The sequence below is a fragment of the Chrysemys picta genome, chromosome 10, assembly GCF_011386835.1.
Source record: "Chrysemys picta bellii isolate R12L10 chromosome 10, ASM1138683v2, whole genome shotgun sequence".
NCBI classification, from domain to species: domain Eukaryota; kingdom Metazoa; phylum Chordata; order Testudines; family Emydidae; genus Chrysemys; species Chrysemys picta.
The window spans coordinates 22,411,164-22,439,079 of NC_088800.1; the positions used below are offsets into that span (position 1 = coordinate 22,411,164).

A 27,916-nucleotide genomic window follows, 5' to 3' on the forward strand; every position below is an offset into this window, starting at 1 on the left:
AGCCCAAACGCTTCAGTGCCCTTTACTTTGTGATGAAATAAAAAATATATGTTGAGATCATTATTTCTTCTGTTTATTTTTTTACATTTGAAATAAAGAATTATAGTATCCTGGCTTCCCTCTTTTTCCTGGAAGGCCACAAAATGATCTTTGGAGGATGTGAATAGTGATGTCACATGAAGCTGTAACAGAAGCTCTGGCTCTAAACCTTCAATAAAAGAAAAGGATATTTCTCAACTAATTCTGCTATTTTGCCAGTTAAGTTGATGATGGTATATTCTTCCTTGCTTTGTCTTAAGTAGTCCAGCATCTTTTGAACTATGACAGTTACATTCTGCCCATTGGTAATTCTATAGAGAAGCTCCAATGTCTGAAGGGGAAAACAAAAGAAACAACATTTAAGTAACTCTAAATCACACAACACAGGAGCGACACACAGACAGGAACCTAGTACATAGTGCCAAATTGGACAAAAATCTTAAACACAATATATTGTTTTATTCTCACATCATACTGGCATTTATCTTCTTAAGAAATGTTTTTAGACTGTTTTTAGAATGAAATAAAAGATTTGTAGAAAAGGAAAGGAGAAAACAAAGTATGAAGAGGACCAAGTTTTCTATTTAATTCCTTTCACACAGTTACCACAGGCAAACAATATAAATATGCCTTTGTTTGATGATGCCATTATTGTACTATTAATGACATTTACTCTAAAATGACATTAATATAGCATGAACTTTAAACATTAAGCTCTCTTTATGGGCATTCAAAAATCAACTTACTTCCCTTTTGATGATGGGATCAGGATGGTCAAGACATTCAATTATTGTCATTTGGTGCTGAAGTGCCAGATTAGGATCCTGCTGGATAACATAGGTCAGAGCTTTTAGTCCTAGAAAATAAATTATTGCATAAAGATATGACAAAACATCACATACACACGATCAGATTAAAAATCTTCTTGCTGAGATGATCAGGTATTCTTACCTAAATACTTCAAATTAATTTTAGGTGATAGAACAAATTTTCCAATGCATTTGGCAGCCTTCTCAAGCAGGTCAGATTTGGGGCAAATGGTATAAATTGTTTGTACACATTCAAATAAGATAGCTGGGGGGAAAACAACAAATGGTAAACAGTAGTAATTTAAGAATAGACATTTCTATAACAATGCGTTTTCATAAAAAAGCTAGCACATACAAGTAAAAAATCTTCATGTCAAATGACGACTGTTTCTCTAGAAAGGGGTTGGGGCTTAATATTTTTAAGAAATATAATATGCATGCTGCATGTAGATTTCTGGGATATTAATAATTATCTCATTAAATATTTTAAACAAGTGTTACTGTTTGGATGTGAAAAAATTTCCTTCTTTCAGGCAAGCAATAGCCCTATTGCATCTCCCATGAATGTGATTCAACTAGATGAGATTTCAAGATTGTCCTGTTTAGAAGAGGCCAAATAACGTAGCTGGACAATGGCTAGGTTGGGTACATAGCCACCATTGCAGAGTGGGATTTCAATTACTTCGCACAAGTGACTGGAAGTATTTTCTCTGCTTTATTATCCACATACCAGGAAGATGATATCAGACGAAGATGATAATGTTTGTTTCTTAATGTAGAAAAATTTAGCAAGCAGTTATTGTTAGTAACACCTGGTATATGGTAGTGAGCCTACTACAGTTTATGTAGTAGGGTGGATAGATGAAATACAGAAAGGGCGGGCAGAAGTTCAGTAGTTTGTCTTAAAAAAAACAAAAAAACAAAAAACAAACACACCCCACAAGAATATACTTCTCTGTCAACAACAGACAAGACTTTGGGGGCCCAGCAAAGGATTATTAAGTCTTTAGGGAGAGAAATGTATCTAAAACTGATTTGCCATTTATGTTTAGTGTACGGAAAAGTCTGAATTGATTTTGTTGAACAGAAGTTTCCACCATCCAGTATTCTGACTGACTTTCAGGTAAGGCAAATTCATATGGACTTGGGGCCTAATCCTATTCTCACTTAAATTAATGACACAACTCTCTCACTGATTTCAATGGGAGCAGAACTGGATTCTTGGTTATTCTCTCTTTCAAAAAATATTTATTTAACTTTTCAGTTTTGTAGACGGCTTCCCAGCCCTGAAATTTGTTGTAAAATATAGACACTGAGTAGACTACATAGTGTGGAGGTCCAAAAAGAAGCAAAAAGTAAATGTTAAAGGTTTTCACAGAGACTCAAAATTATCATTGGACTATCACAGCAGCAGTTAGGAAGCCATTATGAACAACCAAGATCAACAAACTTTATGACATAGACAAAAGGGACAAGAGCTCAGGGGCATAATTCCTCTGAGAAAAAAAAAAATTCTGCTGGGAAAAGCTAAATGGGAAAACAAGTGAAGTGAAGGAAAGAAGATACAAATTAATCTTTTAGGCCACCAATTTAGGTGAGTCAATAGCAAAATTCAATATCCAAGTTAGATTGCCAACTGGTATTTAGGACCATGACAGCAATTCACATGCTTTTTTCCACATCTCATATAGGTTAGCCATGGGATGAACAGACCAGAATCTATCAATTGTTAGCAATTAAACTAAATATTAGAAAGGTATGTGCACTAACTGTGCAGCTACATGCAACAGGCTAGGAATGTCTTCAAGGTATGGCTTTTAATATTACAGGATTGGCTATTTTGCAACAAAGTAATCAGATTGTAACATTTTCACATTGGCTTGCATCATAGATTCTTTAGCACTTTATCAATAATTAACATATAGTGAGCAAAGAAATGCACATGTAAATTCTGTTCTCTGTGTACATTTTACTTGATAAGTGCCAAAATAAGCCTTTTCACATATGGTTGTCTACTCTGATCCCTAAAGTATTTAACATTCAGTCTTGGGAATCCAATTTCCTCTCACTGTGCAGAGAATTTATGCACATTAACTCTCTTGAGAGTTGCATGTGTAAATCCATCATACACTAAGAAAACAAACCCCTCAATGTTTATGTTGCTGTTCCTGCATAAAAGCACACCTCTGACATACAAGCAAAGTGAAACACAGTGAACGGATGGTTGTAAGATTTGACAGATGTTTCATCAGTGCGTCATTTGACCAAAAAAAAAAAAAAAAAATTTAAAAGGGGTGCGGGAGTATTCTGCATTTAATGTGCATCTCACTTTCATTAATGCTTAGATACACCTAGTCAAGGAAGCAGACTCCTAGAACTTTGGGGCATATGTTCCACTGTTATTCAGACACTTTCAAAACCAAGTCTTAATTTTCTATCAATCGCTGGCAACATTTATGGCTTCATTTTAAAACCATGAAATACAACATTTTTTTAAAAAAGTAAAAGAACAGTTGTTAATTTAGAACCTTAGATATTTGTGCTTGAAAAAGATAGCAAGAACAAGCAAACCAACCCACACGTCTTTCAATCTCTCCATAGTTTGCAATATGCCCTTAGGAGTCAAAGTATTATTTCTTGTTGATTCTGCTCTATTGTCAAATATTTTTTTAACAGTAAACCAACATGGCTGTTTGCAACAATTATAAGATTTACTGTAGTGCCTTATGTCAAAACACACTTTCACATGCATCAGTGTCAATGAGCTCTGGAAATAATTTTAACAGGTTCTAGAGAGCAACTCAAGAGCTCACAAATGTTTTGCGAAAGGAAAGGATGTCACACACACACTTGTTGTTAAGTTTCTCAACAACTAATCATGTGGAAGGTTTTTGTTTGTTTGTTTTTTAAAGAAACCTGAAGTCCAGTCCTTCCTTCTGACACACAAGGCAATATCACCATTTTTTTTTTAATATTAGCTACTATAATGAATACACCTGTGCAACTGATGATTTTACAAGTACATGATGTTGTATATTGAGGAAAAGAGCAAGCCCAACATGATTTGGAGGACTTTCACATAGTATGCAGCAGTTTGAATGCACGCAAATTTGGATCTACAAATATTTAGTTGTTTCCCCTTAAATAAATATTTTTCACTTGAAAAACATTTCAAAACTACATTATACAGGAATATATCATTTCTGTTCATGTGTTAACATTACTAACATTATATTTCCTTGCTTTATAATTCACCAGTCACAATACCCAAATTCATGACCTCGCCAGATTACTAAACAAAAGAATAGTTACTCATGTCAACAGAACAATAACTAAACACTTACATTTTCATTCTTTGCAAATATTTGTACTTATACAAAATAGTCTCACCCACCATATGTAATATTATGATTTATTTCTGCTCTTCTTAAAGACTCATCCAGAACATCATACATTAATTCACTTGTCCTGTTACAAAATAAAAATTGTAAAATAGTTCTCACTTTATTTGAAGCCCAGTAAATTAATCACAAAAAAACAAACAAAAAACCCCCACCTGTACATACCTGTTTAGTGAAAAATCAACATCCTAATCCTACAAGCTGCTCCACATGATTTCAATGAGACTATTCATATTAATGAATTCTCATTAGAGCGAGTAAGGGCTACAATCTGGCTCTAAATGGCATCTCACAAGATGTTTGCTACTTTCAAATAAGCCATCTATTGCATCAAGAGAGACTAAACATACATTCCTTGCTGACCAACCAAAAATCTGTCTTATTTACTAAGAGGAATAGAGAACACAAATGACTAAACCAGGGGTAGGCAACCTATGGCACGTGTGCCGAAGGCAGCACGCAAGCTAATTTTCAGTGGCACTCACACTGCCCAGGTCCTGGCCACCGGTCCGGGGGGCTCTGCATTTTAATTTAATTTTAAATGAAGCTTCTTAAACATTTTAAAAATCTTATTTACTTTACATACAACAATAGTTTAGTTATATATTATAGATTTATAGAAAGAGACCTTCTAAAAATGTTAAAATGTATTACTGGCACGCAAAACTTTAAATCAGAGTGAATAAATGAAGACTCGGCACACCACTTCTGAAAGGTTGCCAACCCCTGAACTAAACCCTTACAAAGGACAGCACTCTTTTTACACTGTCTTGTCTTGGATTTTCACTGTGATCATATTACCAACCAAATTAATGAAAATTCTGATCTCAAGTCCACAAGTGTCTCTCACCACATATCCCATAATCAGCTGCCTGACACACACAGGAGCTGAGAAACAAGCTAAGTATAACTTTTCAATAAATAACTTTTTACAGTATTTGTTAATAAAGAACAAATGGAATGTATTATTCTTTTATTTTCCTTTGTGTCATGAAAGCACAGTAAAAGTTATGTTACCACAAAATAATGACTCACTGTGTATTCTTTCTATATTCAAAGAATTTATTACATAGAAGAAACTGGTTACCTTGGATCATCTTTTCCTAACAGCCCCAGTATTCTTAAGAGCTGAATTTGTAGCCATGGTGCTGGCACGCTGTGGTAATTGAAGTCTATAGGAAGCTTTCCTCCCACTACCTGCTTTAGAATGGATACAAAGCTCTCTGTCAAGTCCTTGTATCCAGATGCATTTTTCTAGACAAGGAAAAGAGAAATACAATTCAAATATTTTAAGTACAGTGCCTCAGAAATACACCATAAGGCCATGACAGGAATATAATCTTATTAGCTATTATTCAATTAATTGTTTCATTTCCTAACCCATCACTTCTTCCTCTCAAACCCGAACATCAACTCCTTTTTGCTTTATTAAGCTTAAAGTGTTTTCCCTGTATTTTCAACAAGACTCTGAATATGACTAAAAGCATTTCCCTTGCAATGGTACACTGAATTCGCAGGCAATCCTCAGCATAATCTATAACACACTGAAAAAAAACCTAAACTTTGGACTTAAAAACTAGGCCATTATGCCAAAGGTGCGCATCACCATGGTCAGGCTCCGAACAGGTCAGCTGGGGCTTTTGTCAAGGGTTGGAATGCTAATGAATATAGTACAGATTACCACGATTCACCTTCATAACTAACTGAAAACAAGTTGACAAACCATCCTTCCAGAGAGATTTTCCTACAGAACAATTTTACAGTTGTTTGTACATTTTAAAAAACAGCCTATATGTTCAATTAGACTTCTACTTCTCAGCCTACCTTAATCATTTGAAGGTAAATGTGTAAAGAAGCTGCCATGACTCCAACATCCCTGTCACACAGGGCTTTCCGGAACTTGTCATGGATGTGCTGGACTTGGTTGGGAGCAATGAGATAGAATTTATACAAGGCCTGAACTGCTTTTCTTCTGATAATTTCCCTAAAGAGAAACATTTTTCTTTAAAAGATCAAGCAACTTGACCCTAAATAGAAGTTTTACTTACCCTAAATTGTTTCTCTATATTATGAAACAGACTTTATTTTTATGAAAACTACTGACTTTGTAACATTTCCCACTTTTATAGCTAGTTAGTTAAAAATATTAACTAGGCATCAAATCATGATGCCTCTGAAATAGTATTATCGTCCAAGTTTTACAAATGAGGACATCAAGAAAAAGAGAGAGGATAAGTAATGTGGCAAAGGCCATATGATGAGTCAGCATAGAGTTTAGTAGTTCCTGGAGCTAGATTATGCTTCTTCTACCTTTTAGTTTAGTATGTACACTGAGCTAGCTCTGTATTTTCATGTATGTAATGTTATTAACTACGAGGCCTGATAATCAAAGGGCTGAGCATCTACACCTCACCAGTCTTCAGTGGGGTTTGCGCATGCTCAGCTTCTCCAAAAATCAGGCATAGATCTTTCTGTGATGTAATGAATTCCAAAGGTACAATTTGTTACTCCATTTACACTACAAACACTTCTTAACCCACATAGTGCAACAGTATCTCCACATGCATAAAGTTACATGACATTTATCCATCAACAATGCTTAAGCACAACAAAAGACATCCATTGTACAATCAAGAATGCACAAACTAAAGAGGGGAGGGGGACACAAAAGGAAAATTTGAAAAGGAACACAAAGTTGTGAATAATGACTAAGGAAGGATTCGGAGCAAAAACAGTATTTAAGAGAAATATTTATGTACTGAAATAAAACATCAAAATTTTAGGACATTCCAAATTTTTAACAAAGCCAGAAATCCTTCCTATAAGTGAATACGTACTTAGAATGCTGCAGTTTGTCTTCTATGAGGGGAAGTACAGCTGGAATCATTTCTCGTGGAAAGATCTGGCTGACAACAGTAAGTGCCATACACACCTCAACCAGGTTAGTGCTCTGCAAGTCCTGTCACAGTCATTAAGACAACAAAATGGTCATTTCAAATTTAAACTATGAGAAACTTTTCATTTCTAAGGCCAAATGTGGGAAAGCCTCCACTTTTTATGCTATACTGTGAAACACTGCTCTCTAATGCTCTGCTAATTAAGGGATTGTTCAATTTTTCTGTGAAATTTTCATTGTATTTGTTTAATACTGCTGCACAACTTGAAACTATTACCACAGGAAAAGGATACATTAGATTCCCATAAGAAGCTCAAGTGATAGTCATTTTTCTTATTTCAGTGTTAACTGACAAACAAGTAGATTTTATTAATGAATACATAGTTTAGAATTAAATTGGCATTATACTTGGAAAAGCACTGTCCTAAAAAGTTAGTGTAATGTTTTTCTCCAAACCTCCTATAAAGCTGTACCTTCACAACTGTGTTCACAAGCAGAAGCAAGAGTTCGTGATTTTCATGGAGGAATAAAGAAACAGCCAAGTAACCTACAAAAGAAAAAAACAAAAAACCTCCATCACCTTTTCCAGTACTAAACTATTTCCAAATGTTAACAGGAGAACTTAAGACATCCAGAACACAAGAGTTGACGACTCAAATCATAGGTGAAAATACTGGCAGATTATATGATCTCGGTGGGTAAGTCTAGACAGGAAAAGAAAAGAAAAAAAGAAAAGAACTCTGTGGCAGTGAGTTTCGGAGCGAGAGTGTAACTGACTTTGAGGGCTGGTCTACACTGGGGGTGGGGGAAGGGGGGGGAAATCGATCCAAGATACGCAACTTCAGCTACGCGAATAGCGTAGCTGAAGTCGAAGTATCTTGGATCGAATTACCTGGGGTCCACACGGCGCGGGATCGACGGCCGCGGCTCCCCTGTTGACTGCGCTACCGCCGCTCGCTCTGGTGGAGTTCCGGAGTAGACGGTGAGCGCGTTCGGGGATCGATATATCGTGTCTTAACGAGACGTGATATATCGATCCCAGATAAATCGATTGCTACCTGCCGAAACGGCGGGTAGTGAAGACGTACCCTGAGATTCACTGCCGGGGGGGGGTTTGCTGTGTAGATGCACTCCATTAAATGTTTCATAAAATTTTTTTATAATCTGGTTGCTTGGAGATATTTAGCTTGTCGTAGTGTTTAGTAAGGATGGACTTGAAACCCACAAGCTGTGTCCAAAATTAAGAGGACTCTGTAAAGCTGTCATATCTAAAGCACTGAGGATGACATCATATAAGAGACAATTCATAAGGAAATTAATGCTTTCTTCCATACTAACAAAATTATATTCTCCCTAGACCAGACAACTACCCATAAGCAACCTGCACTTTATTTTTAAGTAAGGAGACACCAATATAGCAAATTTTAGTTTTAAATAAATTATTGTGTCCCAATTTATTTACTAAATTACGTAATTCAACACTATATATTTTCTAGTGTTACTCAAGTTATTCTTTATTTATTTTGACTGGTAATTATAAAACAGACTTATTTAAAGGAGCTCTAGGTACTGTGACGTAATTAAAACAACACACACAAAAAGTCAGTTAAATCCCATAAATCCCATTCCAATCCCATAACACAAATCAACCCACATAATTATAGGACAGCAAACAAATCCTCTATCACAACTCAAACCCCATTCATGCCCTCACCCTCCTCAGATATCCAGGAAATCAGACAGGGTTTGCGGATGGCTTGAAGGTCACAGTCTTCAATCATTTGGAACTAAGGCAAGAACTAAATTTCAGAATCAAGGACCCTGATGGAATAAGCACCTCTTCTAATCACAAAAGGTGGAACTATTACATGGGGATAGTTTGTGGGTCACAGACCGGCAGGGCTCAGGCCATTTAAGGTTTTACTATTTAGATTCCAGAAAGGAACCAACAGATAGGTCGTGAACCACTGGTGAAATGTCTCCTGGTATGATAAACCTCTAAACAATCAGATCACTGCATTCTGGACTACCTTCAGTGTCTGAATTAATTTCAGGTGTAACCTACAATGAGAATATGGCAGTAGTGTAGTATCAGTAAGTGATAAAGACATGGACTATAATAGCAAATTCCGTATCGCAAAGAAGAAACCACAGCCTTCTTTCCAGACCTGGATTTTTAAAAAGCAGCCTTCACGATAACAGTGCTACCTTATTGTCTAACAGCAGTTGTTTTCTAACTGAACTCTCAAGTGGCAAACTTCAACGAAATAGGAGGTTAAGGTGTGATGGGCACAACCCTGCAGTCAAGGAAGCCAATATAGTCCCTGCCAGCCACTTCGGAGGTATTTCCCAACCTATCAACATCACCTGTGTCATATCTGGATTTAGCCTCAACTAACTTGTTCTCATTTGTGCCTAGATTGCCACCTAACACTCAAACACAATGGCAAGATCAACTGAGAGATGAACATACCGAAGACATGAGAGCCCATGCCACCTCACTAACACTCCTAGAAGCCCCAGATATATATCCCAGGTGGTTGCATTAGGGAATTGTTCATCTGCCTCTCCTCTTGTTCGGTATGTGTACACACACACACACACACACACACACACACACACACACACACACACACTGAACAAGAGGAGTGACAAGATGGAGGATGACTCCACAAGAGAACCCTTGAGGCAGATGAACAATTCCCTAATGCAACCTCATGGGACCGCTCACCCAGGAAAGAATGGAGACACTCAAGATCTCTGTCCACCATTGCATACAACTGTAGAGTCAGCAGTACCAAAGACAACTGAACAACTTTATAATATCAGCATAGACACCTACTCATTCTCCATTACTAGTAGATCCTAAAGCCAAAGCAATGAGTGCTGTTTTTTTGTCCAGGTGATTTGAGGCATCTAGATACTGAAAAGACTGGTCAAACACAACCTTCTCAATAACATTACCTACAAGGGAAGATATGAAACTGGTTGACAGTTAGCCAGATTGTCAATGTCAAGAAATAATCTCTTGATCAAAGGCCATATACAAGCAGTCTTCAAAAGAGATTGCACCATGCCTTCCACAAGAAGGTGTTGTTAATTCCCATGAGTATCACACTGAGCACCTTTTCACTGGTCTTCAATAGTCAGGAAGGACATGGATCTAAAATTACAGTTTCTGATACAAGGTTTATCCAACTCCAGCGCTTGAGTGAATTATACCAGCTGAAATTCAAACACAGAAAACCTAACAGTTATTTTACCCAATATATTGCCTTGCTATTGCGGATGCAGATAATTTGGCCCACATCTGAACTATTTTCTCTGCAACACAACAAGAAATGTCTTCACTAAGACACTTGAATCAGCAACCTCTTGGAGATACCCCAGATTAATCAGAAAGTCAACTCTTTGAAACAAATCTACTGATAAGACTTTGTAGCTAAAACAGAGATATGAAACTCTTCTTTGCCTCCCATAAAATATGTGGCGTAAAATTTCAAAAATTCTTTTACACCATCAGTCAGATTTCTCCATAGACTTCTGCACTGGTGCTCTCATTATCTTCCTTCTCGCCTCATTTGTCACAAACCACCTCTAACCCAAAGACATGGAAGAATATGCTTAAAGGGCACTGCACTAATATTGAAAAGAAAAGATTATAAAACCCTACAAAAGCATAAATACAGTTGAATGTCAGAGAGTTGGCACTCTCAATTTGGAAATACTTTTACTCCACTAAATATTATCTCTTTAATATTCCAGTTATATTATTTTAAGAAGTTATTTATGACAACTATATATAAAGTTTCTCATTGGAAATTGACTTCAAGCCAATGTGTCTGAAATACACTTTAAACGAAAATGCTTGCATGTCTCTAGTGTTTAATAGACCTGATATTCAAAAGTATTTAAATAATACCAAGATTTATTTTTTTATGGTTTCCCCTCTGCATCCATTTTTCAACCAGGTACAGAGCTCCTTAAAATTCAAATAATTTTGTATTTTCAAATTTTGAAATATCAAGTTGAATTTTTTTTCCCCAAAAAAGAAAAAAATATTGAAAATAAAATTGTGAAAAGTGGGAGAAAACTTTCAACCAGTTCTTGTATTTAGTATGACTTCCAACCCAATCTCAGGGGACATTTGTGGCAATTTTGAGCACAATATTAACATATACCAGTCTTATACACATACCAACTCTTTTTTCTAAAAGGTTTCCCTGTTGTGCTAGCTTAATAGCATGGATGTATCCGAAGGAGGACTCATATCCCAGCATTTCACAATAGATTAGTCTCACCATACATTCTTTCATCAGTCTCTGAAATACCAAGAATGAAATATTAAGAAATTTAGAATAGTTATAAGTGCTGTTTCTCTTTGCACCTCTAATGTATTGGGGTTTGAGACTGACACCATGTATATATTATAAACAAAAAGCACTACTTTTTCTAAAATCAGAATTTAACATTTCTAAAATGAAAGTTTATCAATATTTGATGTGATACACCTCTACCCCGATATAACGCTGTCCTTGGGAGCCAAAAAATCTTACTGCATTATAGGTGAAACCGCGTTATATCGAACTTGCTTTGATCCACTGGAGTGCGCACACACCCCCACACACACTGGAGCGCTGCTTTACCGCATTATATCCAAATTCATGTTATATCGGGTCGCATTATATCGGGGTAGAGGTGTACTAATGTTTCAAAACAAATTTAAGTTAAACTACAACTAAACTTCATCAAATCCCATGCATAAAGATCATATTATCCGGCTATGAGTGGCATCCTTGCATTCAAAACAAAATTATGACCATCATGGGTATTAAAATGAATAGTCACAAGGCACTGTACCACCATACGTACAATACCACAAATGATTCCACATCCCATTGTTGTTGTATCACCAAGGGGAGGAAAGTGGTCAGTGCAGTCGCAAATGGAAGAGAAATGGTTCCATTAAATAATCTCTCTATTAAAAAACATTTTTATTATAGTGTGGACCACAACTTTATAAAGCCAATTGTGAGTGACAAATTAAACATGATCTTGCGATGTGACAATGTAGCAAAAAGAAAGTACCATACTAAGAGTCTGTATACACATGGAATTATTCCTGAATATCATGATGTGTGGACAGACCTATTTCAGAATAAGAGCATCCAAACATGGAGTTATTCCGGGACCACTTTTGCTCTTTAAATTCACATGCTACCTTAATCCAAATTAATTTTCAAGTATAGATAATTCCTAAATTGCATATACAATGGAACTGCATGCAACGTTAGAAAGGTAATTATTATGAACACAGAAGCATCTCATGCTTGACTGAAATCTGTAATCATTGGTCTGCATTAGAGAATTCCCTTGACTAATCTCAAGCAACCAGTGGGTGGTAACTTGACAGATGATAGAACCAGTGTTCTGAGACAGCACAAACAGATGGGCAGGAGTACTCTAAGACTGCACTTGGGAGGAGTAATTAGACATGCTCAGCTGCATCACCTACTTGCTCCAAGCAAGCACAGTTGCAATGGTGCTCTCACTGCTTGGGCACCATTGCAAAAACCTAGGTGTAGATATAAGATGTATTACAAGTACAGCATGCTCTAGTAACGGTGCTAACAAATGCAAGATTTCTCTAGTGCAGGGGTCGGCAACCTTTGGCACACGGCTCGCCAGGGTAAGCACCCTAGTGGGCCAGGCCGGTTTGTTTACCTGCCATGTCCACAGGTTCGGCAGATCGTGGCTCCCACTGGCCGTGGTTCGCCGCTCCAGGCCAATGGGGGTGGCGGGAAGCAGCGGCTAGCACATCGCTCGGCCCGCGCTGCTTCCTGCCCCCCCATTGGCCTGGAGCGGCAAACCACAGCCAGTGGGAGCCGGGATCAGCCAAACCTGTGGACATGGCAGGTAAACAAACCGGCCCGGCCCACCAGGGTGCTTACCCTGGCGAGCTGTGTGCCAAAGGTTGCCGACCCCTGCTCTAGTGTATACCAACTATACCAAACTCAGAAGTATTCACTCACCCTGCCAAGCACAAGTCTGCACATTGCTATTCTTAAATTCAGTCTACAGTAAAGGTAAATTTCATTACAAATAAGACTAAAACTTACAAGTGTTGTAGTGGGAGCAGAAACTGTTGCCTTCAAATTAGTTTGTTCCTGTTGTATTAATTTTTCTTCCTCCTATAAAAGAATAATTTAAATATTTTTAAGTTCTTGCATAATTGTGGGGGGTAAAAAAAAGAAACAAAAATGAATGATGGCAAGGAAAGCATGATCTATTAGAATTCTATCAAAAATAATGTATATAATCTTACAGTCTTCATTTGTTTTTTCAATAATATTACAAAGCTATTACACTTCCAATTTCACTAGATTTACAGCTTCACAGGGTTTCACTAGATTTCCATATACTGGTTTTTTTAAAGCAGAGAAAATGGTATACTTTCCATATCTACATTTTCATCTGCTCAGTCTTCCACTGGCCTGTATTACAGTATACAGAAGTTTATTGAGTTTAAATGGTCTAACAGTACTTCATTTATATTCTTGGACTTGGAAAATATTTTAAAGTGGACAGTTTTAACACATGAATTCAAAACAGAAACTGCATTCTGCAGCCATTTTGCAAGCTCAGCAAGTTTGGCCCTAGTTAGGACTTAGATGAGACCTCTAGTCTAGTGTCTAGACACTGATAGTGGTAATTCAGCCAGTAACACTCTTTCTTCTAAATCAGTATTGAAATAATACACAGCATGGTGTCAGGGAATGACACAATACATTATTTTGGACAACAGATAACACAAAGGTCCTGCCCATTTGTATAGCATGCACTCTTAGGAATAATAAGGGATTTACCTCTGTGTCCTGGCCAAGTTACATCATGTTATTTATACTTACAAAAACTGATCACTGTGTATTGCATTCACATTTACTCCCTGTACTAAACTAGAAAGAAGGATGGTCCAATGGTTAGGGCTCTAGACTCTGGTTTTGAGATCCTGCTCTGTCACGGCCTTGCTGTGTGACTATGGGCAAACCATTTAACCTCTTGTGCCTCACTTCCCAAGGTGTAAAATAGGGGTTTACAGCACTTCTCTACCTGGGGCAAGGTAAGGATACTAAGGATAAATATATGAATGGTAGGGTTGCCAATTTTGGTTGTTTTGTCACATTTCAATCTTTAATTACAAAAGCTTTAATTCCTGAAGTCTCCAGGACAATCCTGGAGCACTGACACCCCTAATTACAGCCTATGAGGCACCCAGATACTATTGTAATTGGGGCATATCAATAGGCTGGGTGGGTAGAAAGAAAAGCATGTTACTAGGCAGGGCTGAACAGGTGTGTTTCACCCCAGAGGCAGCTGCCAGCACCTGCTGACCTTCCACATTCAGGCTTTTCTACACCCCACAGCGCAGGGGCGGAGCTGCTTGACCGAAAACCCGTCCACTCTAATACCCGGCGACAGGGGGCCCCCATGGCTTCGTGCCTGTCCAGAGCATGAGACACACCCGGCGCAGGAAGCCAGGGGCACGGGTGACAAGGGGACCGCGAACCCAGCCTCCCCGCTTGCTTTCAGCCGGGGGGAGGGGAGGGGCGAGGCTACGGCTACAATTCACAGGGGAGAAGGTCCTGCTGGCCAGGGGCCCAGCCCCCCGCGGAGCCACCCCGGCCCCCCACCAGCCCGTACATGTTTGGAGGAGAGCGCGGTGATGCTCCGGATCAAGCCGCCCAGCCGCGAGGTGGCCGAGACCCGACCCGGACCTCCTCCGGGCCCGGCCCCCGGGTCCTGTTGCCCCAGCAGGCCGGGCAGTGCGCTCAGCGTCCGCTCCACCACGTCGCTCATGCCCGGCCCGGCCCCGCCGGCGGCGGCCCCTGCTCGCCTCCTGCCGCCTCCCGGAAGGGAAGGGCCTGATCCCGCCCCCACTTCCGGTTTCCCTGACTAAACAACTTTATTGAGGCTCCCGGCGCGGACAGCGGACACCGCGGGTGGCCGGAGCGTGGCTGGAGCGGGAAGAGGCGCGTAAAGCCGCAGGCGCCTGGGCTCTAGGCAGCCCGAGTCCCCGCCCCTCGCTGGGCCCCGGGGCCTGGTGCTGTGAGATGTCAGGGAGCCCCGGGGAAGGCAGCGACCCCCGCCCGAGCACCGTGCCCAGCCAGGCCTGAAGGGCTGGGGCCGGAGCGCTCCCGCCCGAGCACCGTGCCTAGCCAGGCCTGAAGGGCTGGGGCCGGAGCGCTCCCGCCCGAGCACCGTGCCCAGCCAGGCCTGAAGGGCTGGGGCCGGAGCGCTCCCGCCCGAGCACCGTGCCCAGCCAGGCCTGAAGGGCTGGGGCCGGAGCGCTCCCGCCCGAGCACCGTGCCCAGCCAGGCCTGAAGGGCTGGGGCCGGAGCGCTCCCGCCCGAGCACCGTGCCCAGCCAGGCCTGAAGGGCTGGGGCCGGAGCGCTCCCGCCCGAGCACCGTGCCCAGCCAGGCCTGAAGGGCTGGGGCCGGAGCGCTCCCGCCCGAGCACCGTGCCCAGCAAGGCCTGAAGGGCTGGGCCTGGAGCGCTCCCGCCCGAGCACCGTGCCCAGCCAGGCCTGAAGGGCTGGGGCCGGAGCGCTCCTGCCCGAGGCTCGGGGTGGTGCCCAGAAGCCCCTGCAGGCGGCCGGTGGCAGCTTATACCGTTCTCCCGGGCAGACGAGACCGTATTGATCCAGCCCAGCGCGCTAAGCACGTGGGGCCGGGGCCCCGGCCCAGAGTAGGAGTCCGCCCCTTTAGCACCGTGCGCTGGTCTTGACAACTCTGGTTTTCTCACTAGGACCCTTGTCTGAGCGTGGGGGGCATGGAGACTTGGAATTCCCTCCGGCATAGAGAGGGGGGAGTGTTACGGGGCCCTGATCATCCGCTTCACCTCGGCACAGCAAGTAGTACATGGGCTACATATGGACACAACTCAGTTGTGTGGGGGAGCAGAGCTGGCCATCTGCTGTGCGGCTCCCTGCTGTCGCCACTGGTCACTATTGGTGAGTGGCAACGCCCAATTCTTTGAGAGGCTCCATGGCCTCCCTTAACTCCCAACACCCTGCCACGCATAGCCTGGTAAACCTGAAGGTGGAGCTGAAACACCGCTTTCTAAGCTGGAGAGCACATCTAGGGGATTCAGTCTTTACAGAAGGGTCCTGGAAACAGGCAGAACTCACTCACAGACAGGACTGCTCGCACAAGGCTTTGAAACATGGCAAGATTTGCTTTGGGTAACCGCTCTTCATAAGTCATTTCACAAAATCTCAAATGCTACGATGGCCACCCATCCTGCCAACCCAAGAGGGAAGCAGTGTTGGGATAGGTTAGTAAAATGCTTATTTTGATGTCTAAAAGCTGTAACGAATCAGTTACGTGCTTATAGGTCTTTTATTTATCTGTGAAAGTCTAAAAAGAATGAGTTTAAAGTTAAGTAGCAGCATTAACTGAATTTTCAGATCCTTTATTCCAATGGAAAATATCAATAAGAGATTTTTCTCTTTTTCTTCTAGTAGCAGAAACAACAAAATAAACCCCAAAGACATAAATTAAAATACCCCAGGGAGCTAATTTGTTAAAGTTTTTCTCAGTAGCTTTTCATTTAGAGATAAAAATTTGGTTGTGCTGCATCCACTCTTGAAAGTGAAGAAATGTGTGTATAGCATAGGACGTGGCCTTGATCTTTCAACAGTGAAGTTAATGGGAGTATTGTGATTGTCTTCAATGGGAACAGCATGGATAAGGCTGAAAAACACAAAAAGGTACAATTACACACTGATTCAGATTTCATAATTAAATTGAGAGATTGTGGCGATGTGCAATGACAGAATCATTTTCTCAGTTGTGATGGCTTTCTTTTGTACTGTGAAATTACTCTCTCCAGACACATTACCCATAATATGCAATAAGCATCTACTTTTTAAATAATGATTAATTTAAGGAGAGTTTCTTTTTGTTGTATATTAAGGTTGTTCTTATCCTCCATCTTGTTTTTAAATTCTGATTGTTGGTTTTCTGTCAGTGTAAATGCATTGTCAGTAAGGAATGAAACATCCTACCCAATACCTGATCTTTTTTGTTTTTAAGAAGCGCCTTTTAACCTTTAAATTATTAAATCTGAATCCGTGTTTGTTAAATTTCAGTTTCTGTTTTGTAACCTGAAGAGTGTAATTATCAAAAGCTGAAGCTTGCTTCTTTGCTTTTTTTTTTTAACTTGGTTCAGCAATAAATATTGGGCTGACTCCTATAGTATAGTGCAAGGGTCAGCAACCTGCAGCACGTGTGCCAAAGGTGGTACACAAGCCGATTTTTAGTGGCAGTCTGCTGCCAGCCGGAGACCCACTCAGCCCGCTGCCTGCCTGGATGAACAGAACCCTCGGCCGGCAGCGGGCTGAGCGGGGCCGGTGGACAGAACCCCAGACCGCCAGCGGGCTGAGCTGCTCAGCCTGCTGCCGGTCTGGGGTTCTGTCCGCCGGCCCCGCTCAGCCCGCTGCAATTCTGGGGTTCTGTCCGCTGGTCCCGCTGACTTTCTAGGGTTCCGGCCGCCAGCCCCTTGCCAGCCGGGGTCCCGACCACCGGCCCTGCTCAGCCTGCAGCCAGTCTGGGGTTCCGGCCACCGGCCCGCTGCCACTCACCTCGCTGCTCTGTTATTTACTTTACATACAATAATAGTTTATTTCTATAATATAGACTTATAGAGAGAGACACCTTCTAAAAACATTAAAATGTATTACTGGCACGCGAAACCTTAAATTACAGTGAATAAATGAAGACTTGGCACCCCACTTCTGAAAGGTTGCCAACCCCTGGTATAGTGTCATAGAAATGTAGGACTGTAAGGGACCTCGATAGGTCAACTAGTCCAGTCCCCTGCACTGAGGCAGGACTAAGTATTATCTAGACCGTCCCTGACAGGTGTTTGTCTAACCTGTTCTTAAAAACCTCCAATTTTGGAGGTTCCACAACCTCCTTAGGTAACTTGTTCTAGTGGTGTGATGCAGCTGCTGTACCAAAGAGCTGATGGAATGTGGTTGGAGAGATAGCATAGTCTGCCCTACTACAATCACATCAATGTAAAATGGATTATCCAGTGGCATGAAGCTACCCTAAAGGCTCTCTCCTCCAGCCACACCCGCTGTGCCAGCAGGAAAGCATGTGCCAATCTCTGGTTGTGGTTTTGCTCCTTAGAACAACTGGCATGAGTGAAAGCAGCCCTCAGCCTGCTCTCCCTTATGCTGGGCAATTGGGCCTGTTCACAGTGGCCCCAGGATCACAGGAGCGGAAAGGTGCCACCACTGCACCACACTGTCCCTACATGCGTTCTGTACACTTCAGACAGACCCAGGGATCTGACACATCATTTACAATGTTAAGACTGCTTGTGTGTTTCAGTACTGTCTCTTTAACTAGCATGTGGTTTTGATACTGCAAACACTAACATGATTATTAGTTATATTACCATAGGAGCCCTGTTCATGCTCCAGCACCCCATTATGCTAGTTGCTGTACAAATACAGAACAGAAAGACAGTCCTTACCCCAAAGAGCTTACAATCTAAGTATGGGACAAGAACAACAGCTGAATACAGGCATCTGCGGGAGTATAAGGAAACAAAAAGACAGTATTGGTCAACATGACAGGCTGTGGGTCTCAGTACACCAGCAACTTAATAATCATTTTCAAATAGTTGGGGGCATCATGGCAAAGAAGAGCCTTAAGGAGGATTAGTGAGGTAGTTTGTTGATGTTTGTGGGGAGCTCCTTCCAAGCATGAAGGGCAGCATGAAAGAAAACACGAAGGTGCTTGATTGAAAATTTAACAAGTGGGTGATGGAAGCTGTCTTCATAGGCGGGTCAGAGGCAGGAGTCAACATCTCAATAGTGAATCAAACAGAATAGGTATAGTGGTGATAGGCCATCTCTTGCTTTCTTTGTCGGTCACATACCTCAGGCTTTGGCCATGCCTCAGAACTGCCCAGAAACACAACAATGTGACTTCCTATGCGTCTATATGGAAGGAGACTCTCACAGATGATGCTAAGGGTGGAACACAATACGCATCAAAACAGCAATGGCATAAATACGTGGAGGAGGGGCCCACAGTGGCTAACTGACCACCTCAGTCTAGATTTCATCCCCTAAAGGCAAATACACTGTCTATTCATTTCTCTCTGATCTCTGAGATCAGGCATTTCTAGGCCTGGTATAATGGGATTTTCCACCAATTGCTACAAGCTATGCTCACATAATCGTTGATGTATTTTTGAACACAGATGTGAAAGCTTTTTTCCATTGCTGAATAGTAAATAGGGGAAAATCCTAGTCCCACTGAAATCAGTGAGAGTCAATCAGCTTGCTCATGTTAGCAGAATAGCAGGCTCTCCATTTTGCTAAGGTTGAATGCCTACTTCCATTTAAAATACAGACACATACACTTTTTTTAGTTTTACATGATTTTCTCAAATTCTTTTTGGATTGAAATATCCCATATTTAATTTCAACCCAAGGATTAATTGTTTTAGAGAGTGAGCAAACTGTGTCAACCATTTTTGAGTTATATGATTGCAAGGGGAAAATAATTTTCTTTATATGTCTGATCAGAAAATTTGACTTGAAGATTTAAATTGGTTGGCTTGGTTTTGCACCTCTCTGATATTAACAAAACAACTAAGAAGAAAGTCAGGTCTGTAGTCTGAAAATTAAAACATTTAAAGTTGGCAATTTCATGAAGATGTATTAAAAGCTTTCTATTTGTGTTCTTAGATATTTTTAAGGACTACATCTTTTAAGGACAACACAGTTTAGAATATCTCTTTTAAAGACATCCTACTGTGTGGCTGAAGCTGGCAAAGCTTCTAAGCTTTGCACACCAAATGTCTTCAGTTAAATAGAGATAACTCTTCTCTTAGTGAAGATGATGGAATTTGCATAAGCTCTGGAGGATGATTAGCTCAATTTCATTATTTCTTATTTTTATTGTGGTAGCACCTAGAGACTCTAGCCCCATTGTAAAAATAGAACAAAGACAAACTGCCATGAAGAATATGTAATCTAAGACCTCAATACATGACTAACTTGAACTTTGTGATTTTGTCCTCACCCACAACCTCACCCACAATTTCACATTTGGGGACAATATATACCTTCAAGTCAGCGGCACTGCTATGGGTACCCGCATGGCCCCACAATATGCCAACATTTTTATGGCTGACTTAGAACAACGCTTCCTTAGCTCTCGTCCCCTAACGCCCCTACTCTACTTGCGCTACATTGATGACATCTTCATCATCTGGACCCATGGAAAAGAAGCCCTTGAGGAATTCCACCATGATTTCAATAATTTCCATCCCACCATCAACCTCAGCCTAGATCAATCCACACAAGCGGTCCATTTCCTGGACACTACTGTGCTAATAAGCGATGGTCACATAAATACCACCCTATACCGGAAACCTACTGACTGCTACACTTACCTACATGCCTCCAGCTTCCATCCAGGACACACCACACGATCCATTGTCTACAGCCAAGCTCTAAGATATAACCGCATTTGCTCCAATCCCTCAGATAGAGACAAGCACCTACAAGATCTCTATCAAGCATTCTTAAAACTACAATACCCACCTGCTGAAGTGAAAAAACAGATTGACAGAGCCAGACGAGTACCCAGAAGTCACCTCCTACAAGACAGGCCCAACAAAGAAAATAACAGAACACCACTAGCTGTCACCTTCAGCCCCCAACTAAAACCTCTCCAGCGCATCATCAGAGATCTACAACCTATCCTGAAAGATGATCCTTTACTCTCACAGATCTTGGGAGACAGACCTGTCCTCGCTTACAGACAACCCCCCAACCTAAAGCAAATACTCACCAGCAACCACACATCACTGAACAAAACCACTGACCCAGGAACCTATCCTTGTAACAAAGCCCGATGCCAACTCTGTCCACATATCTATTCAAGTGACATCATCATAGGACCTAATCACATCAGCCATACCATCAGGGGCTCGTTCACCTGCACATCTACCAATGTGATATATGCCATCATGTGCCAGCAATGCCCCTCTGCCATGTACATTGGCCAAACCGGACAGTCTCTCCGCAAAAGAATTAATGGACACAAATCTGACATCAGGAATCATAATACTCAAAAACCAGTGGGAGAACACTTTAACCTGTCTGGTCATTCAATGACAGACCTGCGGGTGGCTATATTACAACAGAAAAACTTCAAAAACAGACTCCAATGAGAGACTGCTGAGCTGGAATTGATATGCAAACTAGACACAATCAACTCCGGATTAAATAAGGACTGGGAATGGCTGAGCCATTACAAACATTGAATCTATCTCCCCTTGTAAGTATTCTCACACTTCTTATCAAACTGTCTGTACTGGGGCTAGCTTGATTATCACTTCAAAAGTTTTTTTTTTCTCTTACTTAATTGGCCTCTCAGAGTTGGTAAGACAACTCCCACCTGTTTATGCTCTCTGTATGTGTGTATATATATCTCCTCAATATTTATTCCACTCTGTATGCATCCGAAGAAGTGGGCTGTAGTCCACAAAAGCTTATGCTCTAATAAATTTGTTAGTCTCTAAGGTGCCACAAGTACTCCTGTTCTTTTTACGGATACAGACTAACACGGCTGCTACTCTGAAAGACTAACTTGATGTGCAGTGAGTAGTTCCATTGAAGTCAACAGGACTACTTGCTATGCATAAAGTTATGCACATGTATAAATATTTGTAGTATCAGGGGTCAAGTCACACTGTTCAGGATGACCAGTTTTGGGTATTTCTATTATGGATGATTCAGGTGAGCTAATAACTCTTTTTCTAACATTTTCTTTCTTTCCCTTTAAATAACAAGGATGCTTAATGTGGAGATTTAGCATTAATGCAACATTAAGGTAGAGAAATAAAGAACACAAAATAAAACTGCTCCCATAGCATAAGGATGCAATGTTGCATTCATGTAATATATTCAATTCCTGCTTTTCTTGTTAATTATAAACCTGAAGTGTGGTTTTATTCCAAAATGTGACTGTAAAATAACATTGTGATCAATATTTATTCTCAGTGTCTGCATGTCAAATTTACTCAATTTACTAATAAAGTGTTTGGATTTTTTAATTGCTATTCCTGTAAATTCATTGTGGCATTTGACAGTCAAATTGTCTGCTTTCTGGCTCATGCGTCATCACCAGTAACAAACAGTTCTACAATAGGAGCTTATTTGATAATGCATGAGCCAAAATAGAATACCACACATGCTTTTTGCCGTCTGTGTCTGCAGTATGAAGAGGAGTAGGAAATAGTAAAAACGTATTTTTGTCTGTAAAACAAGTAGATGATTCCAAATAAAGTCACAGATATATTGAGAAAAAAGGTGGATTTTTTTTACCAAGTTACTTTTCTGACAATGATATTCCTTCAATATATTCTGATGATGATTATTAGTGGATATTGTGTTGTTATATGTTGTAGTGCAGGGGTTCTCAAACTGTGATCGGGACCTCAGAGTGGATGGCGACCCTGTTTTAATTGGGTTGCCAGGGCTGGCTTAGACTTGCTGGGGCCTGGGGCTAAAGCCAAAGCCTGAGCCCCACTGCCTGGGACTGAAGCTAAGCCCTGGGCGGCAGGGCTCAGGTTATATGCCCCATGCCTGGGGCTGAAGCCTTTGGGCTTCGGCTTTGCCCTCCCCTTCTCCCCCCAACCAGGGGAGGTGAGGCTTGGGCTTTGCCCCCCACCCCCCAATCCCACCCCGGGAGGCCAGGCTTGGGTGGAATCAGGCTTCGGTCCCCTCTCCTGGGATCGTGTAGTAATTTTTGTTGTCAGAAGGGGATCATGGTGCAATGAAGTTTAAGAACCCCTGTTTGTAGTTCATGCTTGTTATTAGTGTATTAGTAAAGGATATTTGGCCAAATGTTCAGAAACAGTCTGTAGCATTGTGGGTGTACTTTGTACTTGCAAGTAAAAACTGGTTCAATTATATGTGCCCATACTGCACCTATTTAGAAATCTGATTTCTGATTGCAGTTGTAAATTAAATGGAAAGAAATGCTGTATATTTTCTCTTGGAAACTACCAATTATAATCAATTGCTTATCCCATGTGGTCTTAAATTGTGGGGCAGCTTCTGTTTAACGTAACTATGTTTTCCTGCATCATTGCTAACCCTAGTACAGCTCCAACAGTGGTAGTAACAGTGAGAGCCATAATGTAGATATGTCTCCTGTGTTTAACTGAATGTCATTTGACTTTCTCTGAGCAAGGTGCAGGGAATCTTATGTACAAAAGAGCTTCCATCATTGCTACCACTATTCTATTAAAAATTGTATGGAGGAGGGGTCGCTATTAATCCAGTGTGGCTTCTATACAAATATAGATAGATTGATATATGGCTAAATGGACAGATAAGAAACTGAGACGTTAGTAGCATGTTTGCCATTTTTTACATTTCTGTGATCCTACACATTTTTCCAAGTATTTCTATAATAATAGGTATAAGGAACTAGCTGGAGTTTGAACTACTCCACTGCATTCTCTGTTCTCAGATTTCAGAGTTGCAAAAGCATGTTCCAGATTGGTAAATATAGCTAGAGTGCTTTTCTAAACCGGGGTTCTTTAGACAGAAATTCTATCAGCTAGCACCACTCTAAGTTAGTTAATATTGAAATTTTTTCAATTGCACTTTCAGTTTTCCATCCACAGTTAACTGTGGGTGCAAAATTAGAAGCCTTTTTTGAAGATGTTACCATAATTAATCTCCCATTTGTCAAGCAGGCTCAATAGTCTTATTTAAGATTCTCACTAGTCCTGAAATAGAATTGCTGCAGGCACAGGCCAGGGCCTTCTTTCCTAACATAAAACTGAGATGAAGAAATGTATCCCTCAGATTGCAGGGGAATCACAGTAGAGTATTTGCTGTGGTTACATTTTAATTTACATATATAATCACGTGTCTGGTTATTCATAATAAGCTTCTAGATCTATTTTCTCTTTTCAGTTGTGCTCCTGTTTCTTTATTCTAAACTTCATAGTTAAGATGTGCTGGGGCTAAACGTTTGATGGTGTCCTGCCTGTGGAATAAAAAGAATAATTGATGAATGTGCCTGTACGGTGAAATTAAGTGGTGCATGGGCTGGTCTGCTGCAGAGGGGCGAAATTCACCTTTAAAGAGTATACAGCTTGTAACACGCTGCTTTTCTGTGTTGAGTCCAAACCAAATCTTTCCAGTGACATTGGGCTTTGAATAACACGATCTGATTCTCCCTTGGGCTTTCTCCTAAAGATTGCCCTACGATTAAATCGTGCTATTCAGTCCCATCTCAATGCAATTAGGAAATAAAGCTGGCCCACGCTGCCCATGAATCATATGCCATGTGCATCAGTTTGATGGATATCATAAAAACGCCTCAGTCAGATTTGACCTTCTCCTGTGGGGTGGGGACGATGACAGTGGCGCCTCCCCGGGAACGAGCTAGGCGGTGATCTTGTTTTCCTGCAGATCAGAAGGGGAATGGGAAGCCTCTGTCTTTGCATTTGAAAGGGAGCTCATTAGTACAGCAGCGGCAGCAGCGCCTTCCCAGCCCTGGCCCGGAGAGCTCCATCCAGCAGGGTTAGCCAGTGCTGTGGAGCCAGGTGGTGCACGCATGCTCCTCCATCTGCAATCCCCCCTCCTCCCGCCTCGTCTCCTCCCACTCCTGTCCCGAGCTATCAACGGGGACCAGCTCATCCATTTCTGCCAGGGACGGGAACAAGGGGCTGAACAATACGGCACCTCGCCCTAGCCCTCAATCCAGCCGCCCGCTTCGAGCCGCGGCAGCTCCTGGGGCTTCAGCACCACGAGGCGCGGACAGCTCCCTGTGCCTCGGCCGCGGGCTGGTGCGGGGGTCGGCGCTGCGGGTCGGGGCTCAGGTTACACACAAAGCCGGCTTGTGCAAAGCAGGGAGCCTCCTCATTCCTCACTCTAGCTAGCGAGCCCGTCTCCCTGCGAGCTCTGCAGCCAGCCTCGCCTCTAGCAGCTACCCCGAAGGCCACAAGGATGGTTTTCAATTGGGCGACGCTGGTTCAGGTCCTGGCGCTGATCGTGAGCCAGGTTCACGGCTTCCCTAAGCCCGAGGGCAGCAGAGGTAAGTCATGGCCTCATTATCCCTCTGCACCGAGATGGGGAAACTTTTCCATGGAATCAATGAGGACGAGTTAAAACTTTGCTCTCCCTTGGCTAAACACGATTAGATCCCAAGGAATCAACACACTGAACTGGAGGCTGTGGGAGGGGGCATTTTAAACTAAAAATAGATTTTAAAAAAATAGGTAGAGGGGTGAGGATCGGTTCTTAATTCACCTTTTGTTCTTTTCCAAGAGCTGTTTTATGTGTCCTGCAGTAGTTTTCAAGTCTTTCTCTCTCTCGCTCTTTCTCTGGTGGTGTTCTGGATGTCATAGATTTTTTAATCTCTTGATTATGCCAATCCGATTACGCTATTGCTATTTTAGTCAAGCTCTTACACAAGTTTTTTTTTTAATGTGTGTTATTTTTCTGATCAGAGAGCATAAGGTTAGTCCAGTATGTAGTGCCTTCTCTTATGGGAGGAAAAAACAACTATTTCTTTTTCCCCCCTAATTTATATGTTTAGCTTTTTCCCCCTTCTTTCCAGATGTATTGATTTTATTTCACAAGGATTTATATTCAATGTCAATTTTCAGTGCATGTGTTTTGAGGGAAAAAACTACAATTCATTTTTTAAATATTATGCTGCCTCTGTGTGCATAACACCTACCATAACTGAATATACATATGTATGTATTCTAGATAAAGGGATATACAACAGAGAATTAAGTGAAGAGAGACCACTGGAGGAACAGGTAGGTAAAATGAAAAATATCCAAATGTTCTTTGACATTGTAACTGTAGTAAATATAATTTTGTGAGCTTTCAGTTGTGAGATTGATGATACTCTCAACAGCTGAACAAAAACTCTAAGAGTAAAATGAATATTGGCAGCCTTTAGTGAAATGTCTTAGCGTTTTAGTAATTCATAAGTATTAATAGTGAGCCAAAAGAAAGTTTTACTGGCCCTACATGCAAAAGTTCTGCCATCAGCTCCAACAGCACAACAAATCCTTTTGCACCCAAACTGTCACTGACGTCAATGGGAGTTTGGGGTGAACAAGGAAAGCAAGATCAGCATCCATCTACAAATCTGCAGTATATTACAACTTTCCATCAAGAGATTCTTTAACCCAAAGAAACAATGTTACAAAAAACAAAACAAAAACCACCACAACCCACCATCAACCCTAAGGGCTTGATCATACTTAGGCAAACTTCCTAACTCCTGAATAAAGAGTGCAAGTCAGGCCCTACGGCTTTTCCAGAATAAAGTCTGATAAAATAAATTGTATTGTGCATAACTGAATAAAGACTGAGTGATTACAACATACTCATTGTTCCCATCTTGGATTTGTTCTCACACACCAGATTGCTGAAGCTGGGGCAGGCAAGATCAGGAAAACAGTCCCTACAGGTAAAACATGTCCCCTATTAATTATATTAATCTACATAGTAAAATATTGCGAGGGTTAGACTATATGACATGTGTGTTAATAAATTTTCCAGAAAATAAGCCAGAGTTCAGAAATTATTCCTTTACTGATGACTTGAACCTGCTAAAGTCAGTAACAGGAAAAGAGAGGAATGAAAAGGAGAGGGAATCAATAAGAAGCTCCCTATATGATCATCAACAACCGGCCCCTGATGATGCAGACTCCACCAAGAACCGCAGGCTGGTAGATGACTATGACTCCACTAAAAGTGGACTGGATTATAAATTTCAAGGTATTTCATAATAATCTTTTCAGTAACATCTAGCTTTGATTTTTCATACAAGTTACTGCAATTATAGATCATACAAAATTACCTACCTAAAAATACACAATACTCATTAGTGGCCTATAAATTTAAGTTATTGTCAATTTTTTTAGAAACCTACCCCATTGGAAGTGCAGCTTGACACAAAAGCACAAAGAATTTCACAATTATTGGCAATTTTCACAGACAACTTCCATAGATTTGCTCCAAATGTGTAATCTGCATATTTTTTTAGAGCCTTCATATTCAGTGGCAGGGGTATCTGATGATGTTATACCTCGAAACCACTTTAAAAATAAAAACATATACATTTCAATTAGTAAAAGAAAGTGCACTTAATGTATTAGTGATCTAGAACTAACTAATTTGCATACCTGTTTATTTCAGATATTGAGTCTATTATTTAGCACATTTGTTATTTTCCACATAGTGGAGAAGGAAAAATGATTTAGGACCAGATTATGCCTGCTTTACTTGAAGGAGTAGTTCATTGACTTCAGTGGGTTAAGTAAGTCCTATGAGTAAGGTAAGCAGTATTCGGCTCAAGGTGTTTTATATTTATACCATGGGTCAAAGCCTGCTCATCATATTCACTGTTGCATTGGCTTAGAATGGCATTATTTGCATAAGTAAGGGTTGCAGGGTTGAACCTTTGATTTGCTGAAATCCAAACAGGAAAAAATAATATGCTGTGACCTGTTTTGTTCTACAAAGCCATATGATTAAAATAAATACCAACAACGCAAGCATATAGGGGAGCAATGATATATCATTTTAAAGTTCTTTTCTACAAACAGAAATTGAATATATTTCCCTGTGCTTATTTGTGCTCATTAGAAAGCTTCAGCCAGAGAAAGGCATTTTTCAGAAGAGGGTAAGCA

The 27,916-nt window shown here is 41.0% G+C and overlaps 2 protein-coding genes across 15 annotated transcripts in view; one reads left to right on the forward strand and one right to left on the reverse strand.

Annotated features, from left to right (window-relative positions):
* AP4E1 (adaptor related protein complex 4 subunit epsilon 1) overlaps window positions 1-15,082 on the reverse strand; it is a 31,552-nt gene extending 16,470 nt beyond the window's left edge. Inside the window, exons 1-11 of one of the 7 annotated variants that reach the window (XM_008172270.4) lie at window positions 14,847-15,082; window positions 13,265-13,336; window positions 11,344-11,467; window positions 7,619-7,692; window positions 7,087-7,208; window positions 6,074-6,233; window positions 5,337-5,503; window positions 4,243-4,316; window positions 991-1,113; window positions 786-895; window positions 231-370 (exon numbers count right to left, since the gene is read on the reverse strand). In XM_008172270.4, the coding sequence (XP_008170492.3) occupies window positions 231-370; window positions 786-895; window positions 991-1,113; window positions 4,243-4,316; window positions 5,337-5,503; window positions 6,074-6,233; window positions 7,087-7,208; window positions 7,619-7,692; window positions 11,344-11,467; window positions 13,265-13,336; window positions 14,847-15,002 (1,322 nt within the window). In that variant the 5' untranslated portion in view covers window positions 15,003-15,082. Of the gene's footprint in view, window positions 1-226; window positions 371-785; window positions 896-990; window positions 1,114-4,242; window positions 4,317-5,336; window positions 5,504-6,073; window positions 6,234-7,086; window positions 7,209-7,601; window positions 7,693-11,343; window positions 11,468-13,264; window positions 13,337-14,846 lie in introns of those variants that run through there. The other 6 variants (XM_065559409.1, XM_065559410.1, XM_065559411.1 and 3 more) reach the window with 6 other exon arrangements.
* The window catches only part of SCG3 (secretogranin III), a 56,469-nt gene continuing 43,167 nt past the window's right edge, over window positions 14,615-27,916 (forward strand). For 4 of the 8 annotated variants that reach the window (XM_005305048.5, XM_065559418.1, XM_065559415.1 and 1 more), the window contains exons 1-4: window positions 24,670-25,296; window positions 25,977-26,029; window positions 26,646-26,691; window positions 26,784-27,002. In XM_005305048.5, coding sequence (XP_005305105.1) covers window positions 25,209-25,296; window positions 25,977-26,029; window positions 26,646-26,691; window positions 26,784-27,002 — 406 coding nt within the window. In that variant the 5' untranslated portion in view covers window positions 24,670-25,208. Of the gene's footprint in view, window positions 14,693-16,327; window positions 16,481-24,669; window positions 25,297-25,976; window positions 26,030-26,645; window positions 26,692-26,783; window positions 27,003-27,916 lie in introns of those variants that run through there. The other 4 variants (XM_065559416.1, XM_065559421.1, XM_065559420.1 and 1 more) reach the window with 4 other exon arrangements.